At 38.7% G+C, this 25461-nt stretch overlaps 1 protein-coding gene across 1 annotated transcript in view; it reads left to right on the top strand.

Moving 5' to 3' along the window:
* The window catches only part of IGSF9B (immunoglobulin superfamily member 9B), a 3189659-nt gene that overhangs the window by 2348434 nt on the left and 815764 nt on the right, over nucleotides 1–25461 (top strand). Inside the window, exons 14-15 of the mRNA XM_044081131.1 lie at nucleotides 13734–13960; nucleotides 19937–20021. Coding sequence (XP_043937066.1) covers nucleotides 13734–13960; nucleotides 19937–20021 — 312 coding nt within the window. The remainder of the gene's footprint in view (nucleotides 1–13733; nucleotides 13961–19936; nucleotides 20022–25461) is intronic.

The following is a 25461-nucleotide window of genomic DNA, read 5'->3' as shown; positions in this document are numbered from 1 at the left end:
GGCTGCCCTGTTTCTTAATCCCTTCCAGTTTCCTAAAATCCTTCTCATGAATATTACTGGAATCCATATCTTTTTTGAAAAAAAAGTTAAAAAAGAACAGGATGATGCACTTATGATAGGTTCATAGTTTTTTACTAGCCTGACAACCACTGGGGCCTTCTTAAGCCTAGCCATACATTCCAAACCTCTGACATGGTCTGGTACACTTAGTAAGTGTAAGCAGGGACATGGGACATGAAGCACTTAGCAGCATGGGCCTGAGAGATGAACCATTACAGGCTGCCTGTGTCCATTAGAGACATAGGTACCAAACAAGGAATTCATTTCCTGTTTTCCATCTAATTGTCCAAGTTACACTTGAATTGGGTTAGTGAGTAACTATGCTTCACATGGATGGGGAGCCTGTTCTAGAGAAGGGGTGGCCTCTGGGATACATACCTGTCTGTCCAGCAGATCCTATTTATATTATAGGGAAGGTTTAAGTCTTTAGAATGGGATTATGATGTTGTAGGAGAAAGAAAACAGGGATAGGTTTTGAGGTGGTCTCACAGGACATGTTGTTTATGCCCTGTATACTTTTAGTGAGAACCTGTATGGACATTCCATTTGTTGAATGTGCCTGGTTAGGTACATACCAACGGGGGTATTGTACTCCATGATAGGTCTGATGAATGCCAAATACAGTGTAACAACATCCACCTTGGACTTAGATCCCATACTTTTGATTATAAGTTGCACAACATAGAATGATTTTCTCACTATCATAGTACCCGTGATCCTTAAAGGCTAGATTACTGTCTGTGTGTGTCTCCAAGTCCCTTACTACTGGGCCAACTCCATGACACTGACACAAGTCATTTGTCTGTGGCAGCCCTTACAAGAGAGCATTAGTGTTGGCGGGAATTCTATGACTGTTCCTGATTTGTAATCACCTGCAAATCTGGTCAGCCAGAGTAATTGATATTGGCCTTGACATCAGAGAAGTAAATGTGAAAAAGGAATGCTCCCAAGACCAATGCCTGAGTGACTCTGCTTGTGACTGGCATCTTTGTTGAGATGGAATCCCCAATTCTAACTTCCTGGTTCCCGCCTGCGAGCCAGCTGTCTATCCACCAAGTGACATAAAGGTTTATACCTAACCTCTTGAGTTTGTCTACATTGCCCAAGTAAGGTATTGTGTCAAATGCATTGGCCAGGTCAAGGTAGGCAGTGTGAACTGTTTTGCCATCATCCATTGCTTTGGTGACATTCTCAAAAAATCCACTAGGTTAAGTAGGCTTGACCTGTCCTTGACGAAACTGAATGGGGTTGGTGTCTGGAAGTTTCCTATGTCATTACTGATCATTTCCATGATATTTCTTTCCATAGCCTTGCTTATAAAACTAGCAAGACTTCAGAGTCTGTTGTTTTCAGGGACTATAAAGGTCCCACCTTTGTGCAAAAGGATGATGGTTGCTGTTCTCCATTCATGAGGAATGAAGCTTGTTTGGAGTCTGTGGTTAAATAGTGATTCCAAACAGCCTGATAGATCATGTTTCAGGTTAGAAGGCATACTGGGCTATTGTCCGGGCTCACTGATGCAGTGTTCTTGGTCTTAGAGAGAGCATTAAGGACTTGTTCCCTAGTGATAACAGGGGGAGTTATATTTGATGGTATTTCCTGAGGGAAGGTTGAGGGGGAGAGAGATGTAAAGTTTGAGCTAAAATTGTTGGCCATTAGGTTTGCTATATCTTCTGGCTCACTATAGGTGGCTCCATTTACAATGAGGCCTGCACAGAATTGTGTATTGCCTTTCAGGATGTGGACAAAGCTATAGAATGCCTTGTGTTTGTCCTTGGCCTCAGAGGCCAAATTTACCTCAAATTTGGCTTTGGTAGACTTTATTTGTCCTCTGAGTTTGATGAGAGTGATTTTATCCTGCTGGGTGCTACATCTCCTGATTTTTTGACATGATTTTCTTCTTTCTGTTATACAGCCTATTGCTGTTGTGATTCTGCTAGTGTGGCTTGTTTTTGAAGTTAGTTCTGTACTTCCTGGTGGGTACAGCTGCCTCTATGTAGCTATTAACATGCTTGAATAGGGTTTCTGTGAACAGTTCCTCATAGGCAGCAGTGCTGTAAGGGTTTATGGGGGCTTGAAATTTTGTCATGTTATCTCTTAATAGTGGGAAGTTGGTCTTAGAGTAGTTCCTGAACATTCCAGGGTTATCTGGGCATCTGGGTTATATTTTTACTTTAGAGCAGACTGTTTTGTGGTTTGAACTTACCAGAGAGGGCATTACTGTAGGGGATGTGCAACTCTGTCCCATATTAGTGAGGTCTAATCCCAGTATGTTTAGGCTGCTGGTGATTGTATTGACAATCTGCTCCCAGGATCTTATGTTTGCAAAATTCAGAAATCTCTGTGCCTGCACATTTGGTGTTGTATATGATTCCCAGTTAATACTGGGGTAATTAAAGTTGCCTGTGTGTATGGTATTGGGTTGGATGGTGAGTGTTTCCAATAAATTTAAATATGTGTTATGGGTTTTCTGGGTCATAAATAGGGGCCTATAGCTTGTAAGGAAGTGGTATGAAGTGGTATGGGATTTTGCTTATTGTGATTTGAATGTGGAGAAGCTCAAGGGCATTGTCCTGTTTCACCAGACTTGAGCTCTAATTTTTTTTTTATTTAAATCAAGAGATCTCAACCAAAATAAAAATAAATCAAATGTTAAAATGGACTTTTATCAGCAGGATGGTGGCTATGATTTCAACAGAAAGGAAGTTGATGGTGTTGATGACAATTCTGGAGGTATTGAGCAAAGCAATATTTTTTGGATTCCCCTCATTCCCAACCACCCTCCACCCCTATTATTTATGATCCCCAGGACTGCAGGGTCAACCAACCAATTGTGGGAGACAGCAGTTTTCCCAGAATCACCAGAGTACTTTTGTAATGCCAAGGGATTAGAGTTGGCAGATGAGTAGTGGTATGGGGGATTAATTATTTAATATTGTGTATGTAATAGATGAATAGGGCATGTATGAAAATAGACAGGATGTTGCGTGATGTCCTATATCAAGGCTCATTGAAACCTGATGAATTTGAGTATCTTAAGGTGGAGACACCAATTATCCCAATGATTTTTGGGATCCCCAAGATACATAAAAATCAGAGTGACCCCCCTTTTAGACCAATTTTGGCGGCAAAGGGCTATAAGACTGAATCAATAGCAGCCTTTGTGGATCATCACTCTAAGGCAGCTCTCAAGTCCTTTACTTATATCTTGAAAGACTCATGGCATTGCCTAGATTTATTGAGAGCAATATCTAGTGACAAGAACTTTGTGTTTGTCACAACTGATGTAATTAATCTCTTTTCTGTTATACCCCATGAGGTAGGCTTGGATTATTTCACACAAAGCTTGACACAGAGTGGGTTGTTGGACCAAACCAGGATTAACTTACTGACGGACCTGGTTGAAATGGTGCTTATCAACAATTTTTTATGTTTTGAGAGAGAATACATCGGGCAAAAAACAGGTGTGGCTATGGGTGCAAAATGCTCTCCGATTTTTGCCAACCTTGTTTTAGCTGAATGGGAGAAAAGGAAGGTATTCACCTCAGTTTACATGAATAAAATTGTATCTTATCATAGATTTTTGGATGGTATCCTTATTCTATGGACAGGGGGTTCTGAAGAGCTATTAGAATTTATAAATTATTTGAACATAACGACTGATTTTTTAAGCTTTACATATAAGACCAACATCAAAAATATTGATTTCTTAGATATTTTTTTGAGCAAAAACAGTTTAAGTGGAGAACTCCCTTCCAACATCTTTAGGAAAAGAACTTATACAAACACACTCCTGGAATATCATAGTTGTCATCCTTTTCATCAAAGATGGAGGGTCATTAAAGGCCAAATGGTCAGGCTCTCCAGGTTGGTCAGTAATGATGATGAATTTTTACATGAGATGTATATTTTGATTGGGATGTTCAAAGAAAGGGGCTAACCCATTAAGCTTCTGACATCAGTTAAAAAATAAGTTATAAAAAAATTGTTCTATGAGATTTAGCCCCATTTTAAGAGGTGGGATGAGTACTATAATGTTGGTGCTTGCAGAAACACCTAAGAATGATGTTATGGTCTTTCAGTACAATCATTTAGCACCAGATTTGGTAAAAAGTTTATGTAGGATATGGGACAGCATGTTTGACGAATTGAAAAACAAATTAAGTGCAAAACCTAAAGTTGTATACAGCAGGGGCAGAAATATCAAGGAAATACTTGAACATGATAATGAAAAGTTTAAAAAGACATACATCTCTAAGATGAGCAAATGCGGGGCATGCAGTAGTTGTACGTTTATTAACGGTTGGGAGGGTGGCCTAATGGTTATGGTGTTTGCCTTACAAACACAAGGTGCAGGGTTTGAGTCTCATAATTGAGAAGAGGCTAGGGGGGCAAAATGGCTGCAAATTAGCTTATATAAATCTATGAATCTATGAATCTATGATAGTCCTTATGTGACTATTGAAACACACAACAGGACGCTGCAGTGTCCTAGATGCTGCAACTGCAATACAAAAGGAGTTGTATACACTGCTACATGTGTGTCATGCCCTGCGTTCTGCATAGGCAAGACCATCAGGAAGTTACATGACAGAATTCTGGAGCACAACAGGGATATAAGAAAAAGAAAAGAGACCGGTGCTTTATACATGCACACTAGAGAATGCAATGAGTATAAATTATTTATATTTTTTGTTATAGATAAAACAAAAGTAGGAATGAGAGGGGGTGACACTGAATTAGAACTTTTAAACAAAGATTTAGAATGGCAACTTAGATTAAATGCCAAAGAGAAGCCTGGCATTAATGACAATATACCTCTGCTGTGTGTTCTAAAAAGGAGAGCAAAAGATGTTTGAATTTTTATTTTTATGTGAAATTTGTACTTGATGGATGTGTTTTATCTGGTTTAAAGTGTTTATGATCTACCTTTTGCAAAGATTTGTTTCATTTACCATTTTTACAAAGGTTAAAGTTGCATTCCAGATGTCTTATTTTAACTTTGAACTGTTTTAACATTTTTACTATTTATTTATTAGAGATTTTATTCTTCATATTACATAATTTGACATGGCAGGAAATGATGTAATGATTGACTTTAGGATCTGGTGTTATTTAAATAGAGCTTAAAGATGTTTTCTCTGACATGGCAGGAAATGATGTAATGATTGACTTTAAGATCTGGTGTTATTTAAATAGAGCTTAAAGATGTTTTCTCTGACATGGCAGGAAATGATGTAATGATTGACTTTAGGATCTGGTGTTATTTAAATAGAGCTTAAAGATGTTTTCACTGACTCTGATGATGCCTTAATATTTTATCAGGTGAAAGCACTTAGTCTGTGAATTTTGTATGTTAATTTATTTTATGTTTTAATAGTGTGGAAACATTAAAGTGAGTGCTTTTTCTTTACCACGGCAGTGGTTTTCTTATTTTTCCGTCATTAGTGAAATGGGTTGATGGTAGGCTAGGTGCCCAACTCATTAGACTACTACCCCTTCATGGGCACAGAAGCAACCTTCCCTTTCCTGCTGATACCAATACAAAGGGATATTTTAATTATGTGGCTGGATAGTTAACCTGATATGGAAGCAACAGGACTCTTATGACACGGCTTTACACAAAGTTTCAAGATTTCAACTTGAGGATCAACGAAAGGAGGTATCTCCAAATGTGAAATCAGCAAAGGAAAGACCAGACATAGTGAGGAAGAATCTGAAAAAAAGGCAGGGGTGGCCTTCCATACACAATGAACAGAGGCACTGCAAAAAACATTAAATATTTAGACTGCTGAAAGTGTGATGCTTATAGCAAAATGGCTTCTTGAGTATACTTTTCAACTTGACGACAGGAGGTACTGCCAGCTATGCCAGGAGAAGTGGGGCAGTGAATGTGTAACATATGCCAGCACAGCTAGGTGAAATGTAGTAAAAAATGATATGTTATTTGAATATCAAACTGATTAGTACAGATGCTTGTGCTGAAAATGTATTTGTAAAGTTGCTTGTGTTAAAAATGTATCAGCAGTGTGCTCTGCTGTAATGAAAAGAAATGTACATGTATCATTGTAACTGAATTAAATGTATATGTTTTAACAGAGGATACTGGAAGAGAAGAGGTTAATCACAATCCAGCATGAGGAAAATAGTTGCAATTAAATTAAGCCATAAAGATTGTATCTGATAGTTCTGATTGCAAACAGAAATGAAATATCTGTGAGAAGCCTGGCTTAGTAGTTCTGTAGGAGAAGTAGAGGTTTGAAATTGTTTTATGACTTGCAGGAGCTGCAACAGATCTATCTGTATGTATGATAACACATAGGTGTTAAAATCCTGGCAGCTTCTAATGTGGGTAATAATGTGGGAAACAGAGTCAGATGACCAGATGTGATGTCATGCCATAAGCTATCCCAGAAATAATATTTAGATATTCTATTGAGAATTCTCTCAGTCAGACTGGGCACTCTGTTTTGGAAACCTGACCTAGAAGGGTCTCTCACTTACTTCATCTTGCCTTGTTCTGGTAAATGAACCAGGGAATAGTAAAACTTTAGATTAGTCAGGAAAATAATAATTTCACCTTTATATGCACTTCATGGAGTGTTTGCAACATTGTTCATTGTATATTAACTTGAAAGTATTACCACTATGTAATGCTTCCTGTTTTTGCCATATACCAATCTCTTCAGTTATCTTGTGTTTGCATTTTACTTTATATAGTTAGAAGTAACCCTGTGTGTATTTATCTGTGTCAAAGTTACTATACTGCTTTCCTTTCATCTTGCTGGATTATTTTTCACATTAAAGTAATAATTTAATTGTACGCTTGTCATCTTTCCCATGAGCCTAAAAATGGTCCTGTTGGTTTACTGCTCTACGCCAGTTAACAGATACATACATACATGCCAACATAAATGCATACAATAAATCTGTAGCTAGGCTTCATTTGTAAGGTGTCGTATCAGAAGAGTCTCTGTTTCCTAATCATGTGATGCTTACCTGGACTACAGTGGCAAAGGACCCTGATGGGCATCATCTGTTCCTCGTCAGTCAGTTAAATCAATTAACAGTTCTCAGATTCATAAAAAAAAATTGCTTAAGAAACAGCTTGAGCTCTAAATTCCAAAGGGCCTTTATGCTGCAAAGAATTTATTGTAAAATAATTTCCATACAATTATTTTAAGTCATTCTTTAATTGAAGCATCTTTCAGCCTCAGAGTAACTGTGACGTGTGAATCAGAATTTTGAGTCTGGGGTCTGTTTAATACAGATTTTATAGTAATATCACCTCCCACTAACTGCAGAATAAAAACATGAACATTTAATACCTGTGAGCAATTCATTACATCCTCCTTCCTAAAATGCGTTGTGGGACATATAAGTTAATACTTTTTATTATATGCAGCTAGGAAATACTTTTTAAATGTATTCATCTGTTATCCACAGTGGCATGGCTGGCAGATCCCCATATAAGCCCTACACATTAGAAGATTAATGTGAGAAGTGAGTTCTTGGATGAGAATTCTACTACAGAATTTTGCTGACCCAAACATTAGCCAGATGTAGCCTCTGAGAGTCTGACAAGTGTTTAGAGAGTCACTACAGAAGATTAACCTACCACCACAAACAGTATGTATGCATGCTGTATACATATATATCGACTCACAAAACATCAAAACTCTAAAAGGGGCTTTAATATGGGTCCTGCAGGAGGGTAGAGTCATGTTTTGGTGCTTTACTTCATCCAATGTTCAGTGTTTCAGTAGGTTTTAGTCAACATTCTGTGAGTCAACTAAATGCTATTCAGAAATAGCAAGTGCTGTGTAACTATGTATGTGCATACATATATATATATATATATATGCATATATATATATATATATATATATATATATATATATATATATATATATATATACATATACAGATGTTCAAAGTTTCATCTGGGTGAACATCTCAATGTTTGAAAGTTTATATTAGCGAATGCAGTGTGCATTTACTAATATAAACTCGAAGAATTGTACAGAGATCGCGGTACGGTGCGGTTAGGGAAATTCAACCCTTTCTTCACTGTAGTTGGAATATATAGGTAGCAGGGGGTGCGGGGGGTGCAGGGAGTCTTACCCATCTGCAAAAATGTGATGTTAAGTATAGGAGGTCACGTAAAGTGACGTTTTTCGAAAACAATGTGGAATCAGCTGAATTCGTTCAACTGATTCGACATTATAACTTATTCTATATTTTGAATTTCGAGGTTTACTTTCAATATGTGAGTCAGAAAATAATTCTGACCTTCGACATATTGATAGTAAACCTATATATATATATATATATCTATATATATACATATATACATATATATATATATATATATATATATATATATATACACACACACACACACACACACACACACACACACACACACACACACACACACACACACACACACACACACACACACACATATATGTAAGTGCATATGTATATTTGAATCGGTTGGGGATGATTTTCAATTTCAATCAAGGCTTCAGTTTGCCCAGCTCATGTAAAATACAAACCACACAAGATTGTGGAACATGTTGAGTGTCAGTATATAGAGGACTGGGAGACATAACTGGCCATTAGGGTGTTGCATATCTTTAATAATGTCTATCCTCCAGTAAATTCTGCAGCTGCAGTAACACTTTAAATTTTAGATTAATTGGATAGTTAGACATGGATATCTGCTGATTCAGTCTTTGCACTGTTTAATTAAAAACTGATAAGATAACAGTTGTAACTGTTGAAAATTAAGAGTGTGATGTTTCAAGAATACACATGTGTCTTTTAAAAGCAGATAACATGTGAACGTTAACATAAATAAATCTTTTTGGCTCATGATGGTAAGATTCACATGATAACCTCACTGAGGTAGGTTTGCGTAAAATGCTAAAAATTCTTGTATTTTACATAGTTGTGAGTGCTAGCTGCTCTTAAATGTATTATGTAAGAAGTACCAGCTAATGGCCTGGTTAACAAGAACATTTGCAGAAGTCTGCAGTTTTCACAGTTACCTTGCTTGTTGAAAGGTGTTAAGATAACCCTGTGAATGTGAGAATTGCAGTGAATTTATTTGAAAGATAATCCACAAAGAAGCACGGGACCACATACATCACATTTCTATACAAAATCATTTATTCATTGAATGATTACTTCCTTAGTCTGCAAAGTACAGAGGAATAATCATTTTAATGGCACTTATTTCGTAGTTCATCTCTGGGTATACTAACATATATAGGCATACTGTTTTTCAGTATTATGTCAGAGAATGTGTTGATACATTTGTCTGTTATTCAAAACTTGACTTAGAGCAATTCTTTCATTAGACACAGTATTTGACTCTAATGTCTCTTTCAGTGTGCCATTGACTTTTTATATAAAAGTAGTTTCAGCACTTTTTAATAAGTTTTAGTCTGCTAGGAAAATGCACTTCAGTATTCATGGAGTAAAGCACCAAACCAGGCATGTCCAAGGGTAAGCTCCCATTGATTTCTCCTGCCCACCTGGTGAATCTGGGCATACTGGGGCAATGCAGCAATTGCCTCATGTACAAAGGCAACCCTCTCCTCCTACCACCCAACACTACAACCTGTGAGAGATGCACTTACATAGCTAAACTGGAAGCAATGCTCTCTCCACCCAAGATTGTGCTAGACAGTCAAGAGGAGAAGGTTAACACCCGCACTACACCTCAAGCAACACATAGCCCTTCTAAACTCACACCACCAACACTCACACATAGCAACACTAAATCCACATATGTGGAGGCCCTTAACTGTAACCTACCCAAGCAACAAGGACCTCCGAGGCTGAAATGCAAGCAAACACCAATCACAACCAAAGTGTGACATAGCTCACAACACCAGTGTGCCACCCAGCAACAGCCCCTAAGGCAAGACAATGTACCTAACACTTTAGTTATAGGTGACTCTATAGTCAGGCACACTGATGTCCCACTCATCAGGCTGAACAAGGAGAAAATTACAGTGAACTGCCTATCGGGTGCCAGGATCCACCACATAACTCATGCACTCAAGTCACTCCACAACAAGTACAAATATGACTGTCATTGTCCATGTTGGAGTGAATGACTTGAGACTTACCTCCCTGGACTACATGAAAAGAGACATGGAAAACCTCTCGGATTATGTGGCCCAGGCAGGTATGACCCTAGCCCTGAGTAGCATCCTGCCTTCACCCAGAATGATACCACAATATAAGGACAAAATGATTGACTTCAACAATTGGCTAAGCTTCTGGTGTCATTCAAAGGGGATCCAGTATCTGTCTGCCTGGGACGACATGATCGACAGACCACAATGCTTTGCCAGAGATGGTCTGCACCTGTCACCCCTGGGATTCAGGTTACTGGCTAAGGCTCTTGCCACCCCTAAAACCACCACTGTAACAGGTACAAGCATGCAAAATCTGAAAGTAATGCTACTCAATGCTAGAAGTCTAAACCTCAAAATGCACTCTCTTGAGGCACTCCTAAAAATGGAGAACATCGATATCTGTGCAGTAACTGAGACCTGGTTCAAGGCTCCAGAGAGCACCCCTGCAATACCAGGCTACAACTCTTACCACACTTTTCGGCTACCAAACCAGGATTGAAACACTAAAGGTGGAGGAGTGTCCATATTCACCAAGGATATTCACACCACCAGGTTAGTTGCCCAACACAATGTGTCTGAAATTCTCCAGGTGCAACTAACACTATGTAAGACTGCAATCCAAATTGTAGCTTGCTACAGATCCCCCCACCATGCCCCAAGAATCTCACTACACCTTTCTAAACATACTGGAAAATATTAATATACAACCAAACACCCTAATACTGGGTGATTTCAACTACCCTGCCATTAATTGGGAAAACTACTCATGCACCAACACCTTTGCCCAACAGTTCTTGGAATTCATAAATTCCAATACCCTGGATCAAATAATCCATAGTCCCACCAGGGGCTCCAATATCCTAGACCTGGTCATTACCAACATGGGAAATCGATGCTCCACATCAGGTCAGACCATAAGCTAATCACCCTTAACATCCACATCCCACCCCCACCCACCAGTAAGGAAACCTCCATAAAAAACTTCTCCAAGGCCAACTTCATGCTACTCAGTTCAGAAGTTACAAACTTCATGACACCCATGCAGACGGGAACTGAAAGTTCGACTGCTGTGTCCTACAGTAAGGCACTGTATGAGCACATCCACTCATGCATGAATCGTGCCATCCCAAATAGAACCAAGATGCTCTCCTCCAAAAAAAGGAAGCTAATCTGGTGATCCCCGCCATAAACAAACTTTACAACAAAAGTAAAAAACTGTTGCAGAAAAGAGGAAAATCCCAGGATGCAAAAAACTCCCTTACCAGCCTCAGTAAGAAGCTGAGATCCCTCATAAAATCCTCCAAAGCTAGTTACGAAAATAAAATTGCCAAAGATTCCAAAGACAACCACAAGGCAGTCTATAACTATGTCAAGAATCTAAATGGCAATGCTCAGATCTGCTCTGAGCTACAACAGAATGGCATTAAATATACTGATACCCAAAGGATATTGCCAATATCCTGGCAGATCGATTCAGTGCCAACGTCACCCCCTTCTCACCCCCTAAATGGCCCATCTCAATACTGGAAGATTGCCAACTTCCAGTAATAACGGCCACACAGGTAAAAAACACACTCTCCAAAGCTAAGAATACAGCATCCATGGGACCAGATGACATCCTGGGCTGTGTACTGCATGACCTACAAAATGAACTGGCACCTCACCAAAGTGTCATGTTTAATCATACCCTCACCTCAGGCTTCATGCCCACTGAGTGGTGCACAGCTACAGTTATCCCATGCCACAAGGGGGGATCCACCTTGGATCCTGGGAACTACCGCCCCATCAGTCTGATGAGCCTGATCTGCAAGGCCATGGAATGCATTATCATGGAACTTATAAACAAAGACATTGGCAACCTTAAAACACTGGACCCCACCCAGTTTGAGTTTGTGAAGGGCCGATCTTGTCTCCTGAACCTTATTGACTTCTTTGAATCAGCCTCCAGAGCCATGGATGAGGGTAAGGCAGTCCACATAGCCTATCTGGACCTCGCAAAGGCCTTTGACACCATCCCCCACTCTGGAATCATAGATAAACTTACTAAGCTGGGCATTAATCCCTACGTAACTCAATGGATTGCCAACTGGCTTACTGACAGAACCCACACTGTAAAAGTAGCCGATTCCAAATCCAGCTCCAGACAAGTGACAAGTGGAGTACCTCAGGGTTCAGTCCTGTGACCTCTCTTGTTTGGCATCTACTTCTCTGAAGTACAGGCCTGCACTAAGGGACTCTGGCTAACAAAGTTTGCAGATGACTGCAAACTGGGAGCCATTATTGAATCCCCAAATAATGTGGATACTCTACAAAAGGGCCTTACAGAAACAGATGCTTGGTGCCAGAGCCATGGGCTCAAGCTCATTGCCAAGAAATGTATAGTTATCCCCTTTGGGAAAAAACATGTACCCATGAATTACCACATAGGTGGCAGTACACTAAACACCGAAAGTGTGATAAGAGCCTTAGGGACACAGGTGGACAGTGGTCTCACTTTCAATAACCACATCGCCACAACAGTCAGGAAATCCTTCTATGTGGCACACCTCATCACTAAGGGCTTTTCATCCAGAAAAAAGGAGGTCATTGTCCCACTGTACTCATCCCTCATTGAACCAGTTTTAGAATACAACGCCCCATTTGGTATGTACCTCTCAAGACATCTGCAACAACTGGAAAGGCCGCAGAAATACCTCACTAAAAGGATCACAGGCCTAAAGCAAATGCCCTATGCTGACCGCCTTAACAAACTCCAGCTATACTCAGTCGCATATCGTCTACTCCGAGGCGATCTCTGTTTAACATACAAGGCCATGTCAAACCCAGAGCTGTTGGACATGCTACACTTAAAGAAATCCCAATCCCTCAGAGCCACATGCTCCAGGGATCTAAATCTTGTCATCATAATAAACAAAACATGCTGGAGGGATAGGTTCCTGACCCAGAGACTCCCCAGACTCTGGAATAGACTGCCCATACATGTCAAGCAGAGCGTCTCTTTGGCTCTCTTCAAAAGGAACCTTGATGATTGGATGGGAGAAAGGAAATTCACCCCAGTGATCACGTCAGTCGCCATGCTAGACTGGGGTCCAGGGAAGTATATAGTGTGGGAAGAAATAGCCAGAGAATTGTTATGGCTAGGCTTGTATAGCCTCTAGGGTCGATAGCCTAGTACCAACCTATGAACCTATAAAAATGCATTGGTTGGAGAGACTACTATAAAAATGTATAACAGTCTTCATTGACTGAGGCCATACTTTTTGTAGGGAGCCGAACTTTGAAGATTGTACACATACTGCAGGAATTACCTGACGTGACATAGATTTTTCAAGGCCTCACCTGCATATTTTCTGTACAGAAGATCCAGAGTGGAAGTATGGTCTATATAGTCACAGCTAAACTGACCTTAAATGTTATTTAGACTGGAGATAACTATGCACAGTGATTCTATTTTTTGTGACATCAGAATGCTGGGAATTTGTGTTATGGTTTAACAGTTCAATGCTTTGTTTGCAGCATTCCCTATCACTACTCCTGAACCAGCGGTGCTACTTTCTCCACCGAGGTGCCTGACAGCCAATCGGACACAGCAGGGAGTCCTCTTGGCTTGGCTGCCTCCAGCTAATCACACCTTCCCAGTTGAGCGCTACATCATGGAATTCCGTGTAAGTGAGAGGTGGGAAATTCTGGATGATGGTATTCCAGGTTCTGAAACGGAACTGCTGTCCAGGGATTTAGCTCAGGTAAGACGAAGTATGTTAAATAGCACAAGACTAATTCATCGCACATGTGTATATAATTAATAATAAGTGAGACTGATTTGGCATTATTGTTAAATGGACATTGGCTTTTTCTTATGCTGGACAACACCAGATCTATTATCAGATGACAAGCTGACACTGCTTCATTTGTATATGGGTTACTACAACAAAATACTGGTTCACTAATGAAATGTCGACACTTAAAATGCCAAGTGACAACAAGCTGAAAAAAAAAAAAAGAAAAACAAAGGAGAAGAAGGAATCTCAAAAATTGCTCTCCTTTAAACTTCTTTTTTTAGGGAGGGTCAAACCCACCTGCACCACCACCTCCAAACTTATATATACCAACTCTGTGATCTCCAGACCTTGGAGAAAAGGAAATATTCCGAGAAATGCCATCTCAAACAATATATGTAAGTCCATTGTTTCAGCCATTCATTCTCCATATTTTGGGACTCTATTGGGTTCCAGCATTTCAAATGGCTACCCCAAATACTAACTTTATTTTAAAGATTTTTAACTGTTCTTAATAAGAATCACAAAATAGGAATTACAATCCTACTAAGTTCACACATGGTGTTGGGTGGAGTTAAGCTATATGTTAAGATATAGTTAAGGACATCCTACTCAGTTAGCTGTGTTCAAAACGCAGTGTAAGATGTAGTTAAAATAACCTCCTCCTGAGTTATTTCACATACAGTGTAGGATGTAGTTAAGCTAACATCCTACTGAGTTAATTCATGCACAGTGTAGGATGTAGTTAATCTAACATCCTACTGTGTTAGTTCACACATTGTAGGATGCAATTAAGCTAACATCCTACTGAGTTAGTTCACGTACAGTGTTGGACGTAGTTAAGCTCACATCCTAGTGCATTAGTTCACACACATTATAGGATCTAGTTAAGCTAACATTGTACTGAGCTATTTCATATGTAGTTTAAGATGTAGTTAAGCTAGCATCCTACTGAGCTAATACACAGTGTAGCATATAAACTACCATCCTACTGACTTAGTTCACATACAGTGTTGGATGTAGTTAAGATAACATCCTACTTAGTTTACACACATTATAGGATGTAGTTAAACTAACATCCTACTCAGTTATTTCACACACAATATAGAATGTAGTTAAGGTAACCTCCCACTATGTTAGTTCACACAGAGTGCAGGATGCAGTTAAGCTAACATCCCACTGAAATATTTCTTACATAGTGAAGGATGCATTTAAGCTAGCATCCTACTGAGTTAGTTCACACACAGTGTAGGATGTAGTTAAATTAACATCCTACTGAGTTAGCTCACACTCGCAGTGTAGGATATTGTTAAGCTAGTATCCAAATGAGTTAGTTCACAGAGTGTATGATGTAGTTAAGCTAACATCTTGATACATTAGTTCACACACAGTGTAGGATATAGTTTAACATCCTACTGAGTTTTCCCACACACAGTGCAGGATATAGTTAAGCTGACATCCTACTGAGTTAGTTCATACAGAGTGTAGAATGCAGTTAGGCTCACATTGTACTGATATAGTTCACACACATGTAGGATGTAGTTAAGCTCTCATCTTACTAAGTTCACACATAGTATAGGATGCAGTTAAGCTCACATGCTGTGGTTATACAGTTGCAGACTATTTCAGCCACAATGAAGTCACAGGGGTAGAGCAAGCAGTGGTCTGGAATGGGAAGCTAATAAAAAATAAAAAATTGGAAGGCTGTCCAGAAGACATAACCTCTTGCAAGAACAATTTTGAAAAATTTGAAGTTCAGTGGTGCATTTTGGTATTTTTTTAGACTACTCAGATTGCTTTTCTCAGCAAGACAAAAGCTCTTTTGCCTGTTTTGCATCTGATGATCTGGGTGGTGTTATTACCTTGTGTACATAAATGACCAAAACAGTTAGCATGACCAGTACTGTACTGTAATGTAAAGGTGCCAAAATCACTCACATTTTCACTGCTTAAACATTTCAGCATGAATAGCACAGCAAGTCCTAGTTTTGTTTGTATGATGAGGTGTAATACTTATTCCATATCATGTTACATAAAGGAAGCATCTCAGGTCCTAAACAAAACAAAGACCTCTGGACTCTGATCAAATCAGTTCAAGCCAGATATAGGTTCATAGGTTCATACTAGGCTATCTGCCCTAGGGCATTTATAAGCCTAGCCAGAGTGTGTTTGGCTTTCGCCACCCATTTTAAATTAATTTTGAGGTAAAAATGGCCATCCAGGTGAAGGATAACCACAAAAACCTCTTTAATTAATTTAGACAGCTCAGAAACAATGCCTAATACTATGCAGAGGTAATAGTAAATTATATCACTTACTCTGACCCAGAGGACATAGACAATCTACTAACAAGCAAATTTAGCTCAAACTTTACCCCATTTTTTCCCCTCCAATATTCTCCAGTCACATACCCACAACTACACCCTGAACTCTCCACACAGAACAGATTCTCAAGATGCTATCTAAGTCCAAGTTCAGAATGTCTATGGGATCAGATGATATACCAGGACACCTTGTGGCTGGACTGAAACAGGATCTGTCAAACCCCCTACAGAGGCTATTCATTATTACTTTCCAAATGAGCTTTGTGCTGGATGAATGGACAACAGTAACAATCACCCCCCTTCAAAAAGCTGGGGAGTCAATGGACCTGGCTAATTATAGGACCATAAGTCTGCTCAGTCTCATCAGTAATGCTATGGAAAGGATCATTATGGACTTAATAAATAATAATATAGGTAGCATGCAGACTCTTGACCCAGCCCAATTCATTTTAACCAGGATGACTTCTTCAAGAAGGTTAGTGAAGAAATGGATGATGGAAAATCAGTACAAATCCTATATCAGGATTAGTGGAAAGGTTCATCCAGCTAAATGTAAATCACTGTGTAACTCTCTGGCCCACAACTAGAACACAGGAACTCGGGGCTGGTGACTACCTCTTGTAAATGACCCATCACTATTGGTGTACTCCAATGTTCGGTCCTTGGGCCACTCCTGTTTGACATTTACTTCTCAAAGGTCAAAGACAACACTAAGGGTTTATGGCTGACCAAGTTTGCAGATGACTGTAGACCAGGCACCATCATAAACTCTCTGGAGGACACGAAGATCTTCTAAAAGTGCCTTTCCCAAACAAAACTATGGACTAAAACTGAATGCCAAAAAAGTATAATGGGATCCTTTAGCAAGCATGTTGTCCCTGTAACTATTACATCAACAGCATACCCCTGAAAATTGATCCATTAGTTAGGGACCTGGGAACCTATGCTGCCAGTGAGCTGTCACTTGATTAACATGTAGCTACTATTGCACAACTGATCAGCAAGGGTATGGCATCCAGGTCAAGGGATGTGATCATTGCACTGTGTGCAGTACTTATTAGGCCTATCATTGAGTACAGCTCCCCTTTTGGTATGTACCTGTTCACATCCAGGTCAAGGGATGTGATCATTGCACTGTGTGCAGTACTTATTAGGCCTATCATTGAGTATAGCTCCCCTTTTGGTATGTACCTGTTCACATCCAGGTCAAGGGATGTGATCATTCCACTGTGTGCAGTACTTATTAGGCCTATCATTGAGTACAGCTCCCCTTTTGGTATGTACCTGTTCACATCCAGGTCAAGGGATGTGATCATTCCACTGTGTGCAGTACTTATTAGGCCTATCATTGAGTATAGCTCCCCTTTTGGTATGTACCTGTTCACATCCAGGTCAAGGGATGTGATCATTCCACTGTGTGCAGTACTTATTAGGCCAATCATTGAGTACAGCTCCCCTTTTGGTATGTACCTGTTCACATCCAGGTCAAGGGATGTGATCATTCCACTGTGTGCAGTACTTATTAGGCCTATCATTGAGTATAGCTCCCCTTTTGGTATGTACCTGTTCACATCCAGGTCAAGGGATGTGATCATTCCACTGTGTGCAGTACTTATTAGGCCAATCATTGAGTACAGCTCCCCTTTTGGTATGTACCTGTTCAAACACTTTACACAACTTAAATGACCAAAATGCTTTCTCACCAAGAAAATCAAGAGCCTACATCCTGAAAGTCACATTAAATGTCTCAAAGCCTAGTCCCTCTTTTTAATGTCCTACTGGCTACTGAGCAGCAATCTCTGCCTCAGTTAAAGAGCCTCACTTGACCCTATCCTTTCAGACCTACTGTACAAGCAAAAGTCCAACGGTGGCATAAACACCCTCTCTTCCCCAACATAAAGAGAATATGTTGGAGAGATAGAAATGTATCACAGAGAATACCACTTCTCTGGAATCATCTTCCTCTCCAGATAAAGCAAAGTACTTCCCTTACACTGTTTATGCATAATCTGGACAAATGGATGGGAAACCACAAAGTCATCCTGGGTTTAGCACCTTTGTCCCTCATGAATAGGAGTAACATGTAAATGTCTGTGCAGTCCTGGGGTATTTGTACTTAAAATACAAGGGCCCTGCACCATTCATATTTAAAAGGGCAAAAAACTTCTTAGGAATGCATGGCTTGGTGTAACTTATTTATTTATTTTTATTTTATTTTACATTTGTTGACCGGGATAGTCTGACTGGATACATGTCCATTTTCAGCGGAGGGCCGGGGAGAAAAGCTCCAATAGTACATACAGAAAAATATTAAAACATTTGTAGTCAATCATAGTTCAAGCTTATATGGTTACAGACAATCAGATAGAAGGAACTCGGTATACCTTACAGTACTGCTTAGTGTAGTATAGTACGGTAGGAGTTAGTCGGGATTGTGGCAGGGGCATAGCCAGTGTGTCATAAAATACTGCTTGAGATTTTTCTTGAATTGGTTTAATGATGGTTATGATGTTAAAGACACATAGCAGACCATAATGTTAAGGACATATAACACACCGTAATGTTAAGGACATATAGCAGACTGTAATGTAAAGGATATATAGCAGACCGTAATGTTAAGGACATAAAGCAGATTGTGATGTTAAGGACATATAGCAGACTGTAATGTTAAGGATATATAGCAGACCGTAATGTTAAGGACATATAGCAGACTGTAATGTTAAGGATATATAGCAGACCATAATGTTAAGGACATATAGCAGACTGTAATGTTAAGGACATATAGCAGACCATGATGTTAAGGACATAAAGCAGATTGTGATGTTAAGGACATATAGCAGACCATAATGCTAAGGACATATAGCAGACCGTGATGCTAAGGACATATAGCAGACCATGATGTTAAAGACATATAGCAGACTGTAATGTTAAGGACATATAGCAGACCATGATATTAAGGTCATATAGCAGATTGTAATGTTAAGGACATATAGTAGACCATGATGTTAAGGACATATAGCGGACTGTAATGTTAAGGACATATAGCAGACCGTAATGTCAAGGACATATAGCAGACTGTGATGTTAAGGACATATAGCAGACTGTGATGTTAAGGATATATCCTGCAATGTGTCACCTGTCAGGCATTAGAAGGATGACTGATGGGTATAGTAAAGTAGGCGGGTAGTAGTACATAGGTGTACATGCAGTTTACGTATGTTCGCCATTCTGCTTTGTGTATGTGCTCACTGGGTATCATGTGGATATTGAAGATCAGGTGAGTATCCAGAATACATATTTTAAATTGTTGCCTGAAAATCATTTCTCCATTTTACTAAAGTCAAAGGAGCAGTAGTTTATGCAGTGATTAAGTGATTACAAGGATATATCATTTCACACTGAGCAGGAAATATGAGTGAGGTGTTCTCTCACACACACACACACACACACACACACACACACACACACACACACACACACACACATACATGCACGCACGCTGAATGACACAAAGTCATGAATGAACATACTGACAATTAAGGCAAATGGTTGTATGAAGTATAAAAGAAGAAAAATAATGATATCATTGTTTTATATTTTTATATTTTGTTATTTTCAGGACACTTGGTATGAGTTCCGACTGCTGGCTGTTATGCAAGACCTAATCAGTGAACCAAGTAATATTGTTGGAGTTTCCAGCTCTGGTAAGTACCAAAATAGCTCTGACAGAAATGTCAAATTTCAGAAAAGGCAACAATGAACTTTATGGGGGTCTTTCAGACATTATTATGGCTTCACTATCTTGAAAGTTGCCTTGATATTTTAAGAGATATATGCACCACCAAAAAATCCCAGTATTCACAAATAGGTAAATATGGTCCAAGTTGAAAATATGACCACCAAAGCTGTAGGAAAAAGTGCTAATTTATTCACAGTTGAAGGTAAGTGCTTTCATACAAAACTTCATCAGACCATAAAATATACAAATGAGTAATATACTTATATACAAACGTAAATAACTAATTAACCTATTAAAACACTTCCAATTACAAATACTCAATGAATTACTCTCAGTATTTTCAAATGGGGTTTTAAAGGGACACTTTCATTCAAGCCAAAACCTTTGTCTGCCTGCAAGGTTGGAATCCAATGCACTTCCTCATTTTCTATACTATTCTGAATACCCCCCCCCCCCCGGGGGCTCACATTAAACATGCGTAATACCATAAACTCAAATGAATGTTCTTCCTTCTGTTTAATATGTTTATTCAAGGCATTAGTTGGCACATCCCTTCTTATATCTCCTATATGTTCTAATACCCTATCTTTTAATCTCCTACTGGTCATTCCCACATAAAAACATGGATGTTTTATTCATGTAGCCAAATAAACCAAATTAGTGCTGGTACAATCAGCATATAAGGTAAAATTAAACCTTGATCCTGTACCAGGATGGACAAAGAAACTCTTCTTTGAAATATATTGGCATGCTTTACAGGAGCAACAGGGGAAGGTTCCTTTCCTATCAGATATTTTAACTATTTTCCTTTCTTTCACACAATTTTAATTGGTTTACTGCCAGATTTTCAAAGCGAACTCCGTCAACTGCACTTTTGTCGAACATGGAAATTCGAAAACGGTAATGTCGAACACCAAAAGCCAACCTAGGAACGGTTTTAACATGGGTCGAGATAGATGTTCACTGTTATTGCCGAATTACATACCTCTACCCTATCTCGACCCATGTTAAAACCGTTCTTAGGTTGGCTTTTGGTGTTCACTTCGAAAATCTGACAGTAGACCTTTTAATTATAAAGAAGGGGCATTCTTAAAGGCAAATGCTGGACAAAGTCCAACAATACTCTTGATTTTGTCATCAGTCAATAAAACTTGCAATTGTATTTTATAATGTCGCGTACAACACCAATATTACTGGATAAATTAAAGCCAACCTCATCTTCCCATCTGTCTCCCTGTTGTTATCTCTATTTCCACCACTCTCAGAAAAGAAAGTTGCCCAACACTATCTCTAAGTTCTCTAACTTGTGAGGCTATCTGTAACACCTCTTATTCATTACAACCCCTTTCAATAAACTCTTTGCTTAATATGTCAAAAGCTTCTTCCATTGTACATAAATCAGTGTGCAATCTAGCTATTCTTAAAAATTGCCCCTTCATAAAATTCCTAAAAACATAACTGGGGTACATGCTGGAACGATGCAACTTATTATTCTTCCAGCAAGGTTTTATATTGACCCTCATATTAAAAACCCCATTAGAATCCTTAGAAATGAGCACATCTAAAAATTCAATGCTAGAACCTGAAGTTTTTTGCTGTAAACTTTAAAAAGACAGTACTAGTATTTATATAGTCAATAAAAGTGTACAATTTTGTATCTTACCTCTCCATAAAAGGAAAACATTGTCAACAAATCTTTTATAAAAGACAATGTGTTCTTTAAAACTTTCATTCCTAATCACATGCTCTTCCTCCTAATAAGCTATAACTAAGTTGACATAGCTATGGGCACATGCTGTGCCCATAGCTATGCCCAACTTCTGGAGATAATAGGTATCTTTAAAAACAAAAAATTTATATTCTAAGACCAACAGTAGCAAAGAAACAAGCAGGCTGATTTGTGTTGACATATATTCAGTATTATTAGTTAGAAAAGAGCCCACAGCTGAACCCCATAATCATTGGGAATGTCTGTAAATAATGTTTTAACATCTAGTGTCACTAACATTAAATGTTTTATTTGGATACGCCTTCAAACATCCATATAAGCTAACTAGAACATCTTCAGTGTCTTGTAACACTGCAGGTGCTCTACTCAAAGCTACCTTAAGCTTATCTTCCACATAAATGGATAGCGGCTCCGTAATCCACCATTGTCCTGCCACCATTGGCCTCACTGGAGGTAGATAAGCATGCTTATGTATTTTTGGAAGACCATTCGTAGTAGGAAACGGGTTCATCTATATTAAAATATGAATACAAGTCATATGTTAACCTCCCTGATATCAACATTTCATATAACCCATTCTGAAACATAATTATCTGGCTTTTAACCTCTGATAAATCAATACTTGCATATACACTTTCATTGCTCAAATGTTCCAACATAGTATCATTCTAAAACACTAAGTCCATAACTATAATTGTACTGCCTTTATTAGCAGGGTGAATACAAAGTTTATTGTTTAAACAAAGCAGCTTCGATGCTAAACTTTCATCAGGACTCAAATTATAAAAGCACTTTTTTTTAAATTTCTTTACCATAAACCAAACCTGAAAAATCACTTTCACATAAATTGACAAATGCTAGCAATAACGGCTGCAATGGTGGATTAATTAAGCTTGTTTTTTTTAAACTTATTAACTTGCATAGAACAGCCATCAAACAATATTGATATTTTAAGAATGCATTTATCACAGCATTAAGATGTGTATGGGCCTACATCACTTGATTTTAATAGTATGGAAGGAAGTATGTTGAGGAAGGTTAAATGTCCGAGCACGCCTATGGTAAAATAGTAGTGCCAGTTTCTTAGAGACAAAGGCATCTTGTTCTATACATTCTCTTCCTGCTGTGTCAACCTCAGTGCATTGTAACCTGTGTGAAGTGTGTTTTGCACTGTTAATACACCATTATGCCTGTGTCTGTATATGTGGAAGCTTCCTCCTACATTCCAAACACATGCACATGGATGAACCTGCTGGTAAGCTGTCCAGCATTAGCATGGCCACAGCCTTACCCACCATTCAGATCTACCTCATAGAGTCTAACTGATGCAACATTGAGACTGTTCATTTTCTGTGGTAGACAAAGGTCCCCACATCTCGGTATGAGTACTCCTGGTACCTATGACTGCATAGAACCTTTTATTTTTTTAAGATGCAATTCCCTGCAAAAAAAATGTTGAACGGGAAAATACCACACATGAGGGTACCTTTATATGAGTGGCTGTATACATGTGGTATGGCATATTTGCATACATAGGCAACATTTTCATGTAAATAGGCATGCACAGATCTGTGAGGTACCCATTTTTGTGTGAGCTATCAAGGACAAAAATTAGCTATGAATTGGATAAGTATACTGGTACCACTGAAAGTTACACACATTGTGTCTTAAGTCAGTATGCACATATTGATGCAGTCACTACATCTAGGTTTAGAATTCTGCTGTAACATCAGTCTGAAGAAATATTAATTACTGAAATAACTTTCGAACTGGAAAATGAGTCTGCAATAATCATCTTGTTACTGAAAAAAGTACAAAGCAAGTGTTGTTTATAAACTCCTGACTGTAGCCCAAGTAGCCTAAGTTTGGTTATGAGATGATAGAAGTGAGCTGTTTACACTGGTTTGTCCATCCTGGAGAGAGAGTGGTCTCATTTGGCCAGTTGCTGCCATCCAAGCAGAAGATTCCACAAGACCAGAGCATGAAGATTTGGTGGTCCCAAACAGGTGATGGTAGGTATAACAGGTATGTGCATGTGTGTAGACATTTGCACATTTAAGAAGGCATAAGACATGTTTGTTGTAACATAGATGCTTACGTATCGTTCAGAGCTGTTGACAAGGACAATTTTTGTTGCTTGTTAAGTAGGTGTTTTTGTGTAAAGCTTTGGTGCTATCTTCAGTTCTAATTTCTATTGGCCCAGAGTTCAGTGGTCTAGATACATATACTCAGTATAGGGAGACAGCAGAGTGATTAAGCTTTAGCTGTGGTCAGCAGGGGTTTTGTTGAGATCTTTATGGTATAGGTGGATTGTAACATTTGAACCTGTCTTTGTATAGCAAGGTATTTGTTATGTTTGTGGATTATGTGAGAAATAATGTTGACCTTTATGATAGCCTATTTTGGAGGTCAAACCAGCCCATTTTTTTAGCTGTAGACAGTGATATGCTCTGTTTGGAAAATGACCTGCAAATCTGGTTACTATATATAGGGATCTTTGAATTTATGATTTTTTTGTTTGTTTATTTTTAAATTATAAACATTTTGTAGATAATAATATAAAGCATAAAGGATGGTAGGATGCAAGGGTGTCTTAGTTGCTGTGTATCATGCATGTTCAGTTAAACAGGATTTTGCTTTGTATAACATTTCAAGCTTCTTCTTTGTTGTAGCTCTAGTATAATCAGTGTGCTGGTCAAACTATGATAAGTAACAACAGTACTATGGTATATGTGTTACCTAGTGGTGTTTGTTCTTGAGTAGATTTTGAAATGACTAAGTTTTTGTGAAGATATAGGTATAAACAGAATGATTTCTGTGTGTGTGTGTGTGTGTGTGTGTGTGTGTGTGTGTGTGTGTGTGTGTGTGTGTGTGTGTGTGTGTATGTGTGTGTGTGTATTTAGCATTAGCGGTGAGTCACCTAGATACTTTTTAATGTTGTGAAAGGCCTGTTATATAGTATGATAAAGATGACGATTTTGTGTATGCAAATAGCAGCGGAGTCATTTGCATACTACACAGCGAAGGAGTTGGCTGCAGTACATGTCATTAATGAACATATGACATGAAAGTGGATCCAGAATGGGGTCTTGTGGGACACCAACTGTTTGGGGTAAGTAACTACTAATCAAGTGTATAGTGCCTTTGTTCATATATAGAGCAGCTGTGACACACTCACAAATCTTTTGATAAGTCTAGAAACAGTGATGTAGCTATGCTTCCAACACTGATGTGACTATGCTTCCAAGTTTTTCTTTTTCTATTTGTAAGTCATTAAAGCTGTTTCAGTACTGTACCTTGGGTGTAAGTCATGCTGAATGGGATACAGTATTTTTTTTAAATATACAATTGAGAAATCGTTTTTGCATACATGTACAGCAATGTTTCTGAAATCTCTACTAAGGGCTCTGTTTATTTGAAGGGGTATGAAATAGGCTTGATTTTAAACTCTTGAAACAGACTGCTCAGTTATTAATCTATTTATGAGAACTGCAATGGGATATGCAATAGATACAATTTAAATAATCAGCAGGTAGGCTATCAGGACAAGGATTGATGGCTTTATTTTAAGTAGTATTTTTAATACTTTCTGCAGGTACAGACTGCAATGTTTAGGGACTGCAAGTCTTCTGTTATCCAAATCAGAAAGGTTGTGTTGATTAATTTGAGTAGAGAC

Source organism: Protopterus annectens, chromosome 8.part0 (assembly GCF_019279795.1).
Source record: "Protopterus annectens isolate FY-2018-M chromosome 8.part0, PAN1.0, whole genome shotgun sequence".
Classification (NCBI taxonomy): domain Eukaryota; kingdom Metazoa; phylum Chordata; order Ceratodontiformes; family Protopteridae; genus Protopterus; species Protopterus annectens.
The sequence above is the reverse complement of the archived record's forward strand: the minus strand, read 5'-3'. Positions and strand labels throughout refer to the sequence as shown.